This window comes from Lepisma saccharinum, assembly GCF_977018435.1.
Source record: "Lepisma saccharinum chromosome 12 unlocalized genomic scaffold, izLepSacc3.1 SUPER_12_unloc_1, whole genome shotgun sequence".
Classification (NCBI taxonomy): Eukaryota; Metazoa; Arthropoda; class Insecta; order Zygentoma; family Lepismatidae; genus Lepisma; species Lepisma saccharinum.
The window spans coordinates 3,406,989-3,410,357 of NW_028142891.1; the positions used below are offsets into that span (position 1 = coordinate 3,406,989).

At 41.1% G+C, this 3,369-nt stretch overlaps 1 protein-coding gene across 1 annotated transcript; it reads right to left on the minus strand.

Moving 5' to 3' along the window:
- Positions 1-269: 269 nt before the first annotated feature.
- LOC145982132 (uncharacterized) lies at positions 270-797 on the minus strand. The gene has a single exon (XM_083115698.1). The coding sequence runs from the start codon at positions 795-797 to the stop codon at positions 270-272; it is 528 nt and encodes a 175-aa protein (XP_082971824.1).
- Between the last annotated feature and the right edge of the window lie 2,572 nt (positions 798-3,369).

A 3,369-nucleotide genomic window follows, 5' to 3' on the forward strand; every position in this document is an offset into this window, starting at 1 on the left:
ATATAATAGTTAAATACGTTTGCACACTGAAGAAATACAAAAAGGCCCACATCCGATAGGCTAGCTGAAATGTTCTCCCGCTGCCGCGAGCCGACATGCACCATGCCGCTGTGTTCGAATACCACGCTCCCAGAATTCCGAGTTCTTGCAAGAAGCTCCCAGCGGGAGTAAAATAAAAACAAATGAGGAGCGGAAAGCAATACTATTTACAATCTTCAACATTCTCCCCCCCGTTGGAATGCGCAGCATCCAAACTAAATCATGAAAGTTCAATTGATCTTCCCATCTGGAAGAGGTACAATCTTACTGAGAGCCCTTCGGTACACTCCATCCTTGGTGCGAACCACGGCTACATGAACTAAATTGTCTTTCCCTGGAAACACTTCTTCTATAATGCCCATTTTCCAAGATAATCGGGGTAGGTTGTCTTCTTTCAGAAGCACAAGTAGTCCTGGTTGCAGGTTGGGCTGCGTGGTTGTCCACTTCTGACGCTGTTGCATACCATGAAGATAATCTCGGGACCAGTTTCTCCAAATCCTTTGTTGAAACTGTTGAACTCGTTGCCACCTGGAAAGTCTATTTTCCTTGAGATCACTTAAGTCTGGTAGAGGAAAGGAAGTTAGTGGACCACCAATAAGAAAGTGGCCTGGAGTGAGGTAATTAAATTCTTCATGAGAATCAGGTAAGGATGTAAGAGGTCGAGAGTTTAAGCAAGCTTCGATTTGGCACAAAAGAGTTGACAGCTCTTCGTATGTCAGTACAGCATTCTTGGCGACTCTACAAAGATGGTACTTCATGGATTTTATGGCACTTTCCCAGACACCACCGAATGTTGGGCTACGTGGAGGTGAATTTTTCCACTGAAAGTTTTCTTGTGCTGCATACCTTTGAATGTCTTCACTGAATCCTTGCGATTGAAATAGCAATTGAAGTTTCTGAAGTTCGTTCTTCGCTCCTTGAAATGTTGTGGCATTATCGCTGATAATGGTGGAACACTTGCCTCGCCTTGCTGTAAAGCGTCGCAATGCTGCTATGAAAGCTTCAGAAGTAAGGTCTGTTACTAGCTCAAGATGTATTGCTCTCATGGCTAGGCACGTAAAAAGAGCTATGTAGCATTTCTTTGTGATTTTACTCCTGATTGACCCTACTTTGATGACGTATGGTCCGGCATAGTCTATGCCCACATGATTAAATGCCTTGCTAGGTGTAACTCTGATGGATGGGAGCTGTCCCATTAGCTGTTGTGCTGCAGATGCCTTCAAACGATAACAAGTTAAACACTGTTGAATGATTTGCTTAATAACTTGTCGTATTCTAGGTATCCAGTACCTTTCTCGAATGGATGAGATTAACAATTGAGGTGCTGCATGCATCAATCGTTCATGCTCTGATGCAATTAGTAGACGGGCGAAGTGACTTTTTGGATGCAAAATGATTTGATGCTTGCTGCTGAATTCCAAGTTGCTATTTTCTAGCCTACCTCCAACACGAAGAATTCCCTGATTATCCAGAAAGGGGTGTAAGTCTTTAAGGATACTTTTGTTGGATACTTGCCCTTTGGCAGTGAGATCATTTATCTCTCGATGAAAGAACGAAATTTGTGTCATAACGACACACGTTTGAGTAGCGTCTTCAATGTCAATTGAAGTAAGTGGATCGCATTGTTTGTTACTTGCATTTTTACAATTGCGAATGAATCTTTTACAGAGCGCTACAATCCTTAACAATTTGAAAAATGTAGAAAAATCGTTTATTATTGCCTCTGATTGCAGATGAGACACCAGTGTAGTTACAGGAAGCTTTCGTTGTTCATGAACATCTTTGTTCTTAAGACTTGTGTCAGATGATGATGATGATGGCCAGCACGTTTCATCTTCTTGCAACCAAGCTGGACCATGAAACCATACCGAATGATGATGAATATCTTGAGGTTTAACTCCACGGGAGATTAAATCCGCTGGATTATCCTTGGACGAAACATGTCTCCATTGATAAGTTTGAGTAAATTCTTGAATTTGCGCTACTCAGTTGGATACAAAAGGCTTTCATCTGCTTGCTGGCGATCTGAGCCATGCCAGAACTATTTGTGAATCTGTCCACAAATAAACATTGTCAATATTAAGTCTCAAAATTGGGAGAGTCTTGTTGAGTAATTTGGCCAATAAGACTGAAGCGCACAGTTCCAATCTAGGAAGAGTGGTTTTCTTGATCGGGGCGACCCGTGATTTTGAGCACAGTAAGTGAACTTCGGTGTAACCTTCTTCATTTGCTGAACGAACGTACAAGCAACTGCCATAATTTTTCTCCGATGCATCGGAAAAGCCATGGATTTGTATATTCTTGACACAACCAGGTGTTAGGATGAAACGTGGTATTTGCATTTCACTGATGACTGGTAGCTGAGAATGAAGATGAACCCATTCAACTTGCAGGCTTTCTGGAAGTGGATCATCCCAGTTTATGTTGTGAAGCCACAACTGTTGTAAAAAATACTTATACATTACAGTTACTGGTGAAAGTAGTCCAATTGGATAAAAAATCTGGGCAATAACACTGGCTACTTGACGTTTGGTTGATTTGTGTGACATCATGTTGACAGACTTGGCTCCAATGTTAATCATGAAAGTGTCTGCCGAGGGATTCCATGAAATTCCTAGAGTTTTAACACCTTCGGTATGAAAATGAATTAGATTTTGAGTCTCTCTCAGTGATTCTGGAATAGCGTTGAGTACTTCAGTGCTGTTGGAGCACCACTTTCGTAAGATGAATCCTCCTCTTTTCAGAAGTTCTGAAAGATCTTGATAAAGTTGTAAAGCACCTTGAACGCTACTGCTTCCTCCAACGTAATCATCAACATAGAAATCACGCTGCAACACTTGACATGCATGTGGGAAGTTAACTGCTTCATCTTCGGCTAACTGCTTCAGACATCTGGTTGCTAAAAAGGCACTTGATGTAAGCCCATACGAGACCGTATTCAATTGAAATACTGTTATGAGTTCCTGAGGAGAGTTTCTCCACAGAATGCATTGCAGTGGCCTGTCATCTGGATGTATGTGTATCATTCTATACATTTTTGTTACATCAGAAACCAATGCCACCTTGTGAGTTCGAAATCTTAGAACAATGGAAAACAAATCTTCCTGTATGGTAGGTCCAACCATTTGTATGCTATTTATTGATTCACCGCTTGTTGATGGCGAACTCCCATCAAAAACAACACGTATTTTCGTTGTACTGGAATCCTTGAAAACACAATGATGCGGAATGAAAAATTTTGTGCAGTCATTTGTTTGTACATCATTTAAATTCCCTATGGGTTTCATGTGCCCCAACTGGTAATATTCTTGCATAAATTCTGTATAATCA

Coding starts and splice junctions, on each gene's coding strand:
- LOC145982132 (XM_083115698.1), bottom strand. CDS start 797: ATGAAGTACCATCTTTGTAGAGTCGCCAAGAATGCTGTACTGACATAC.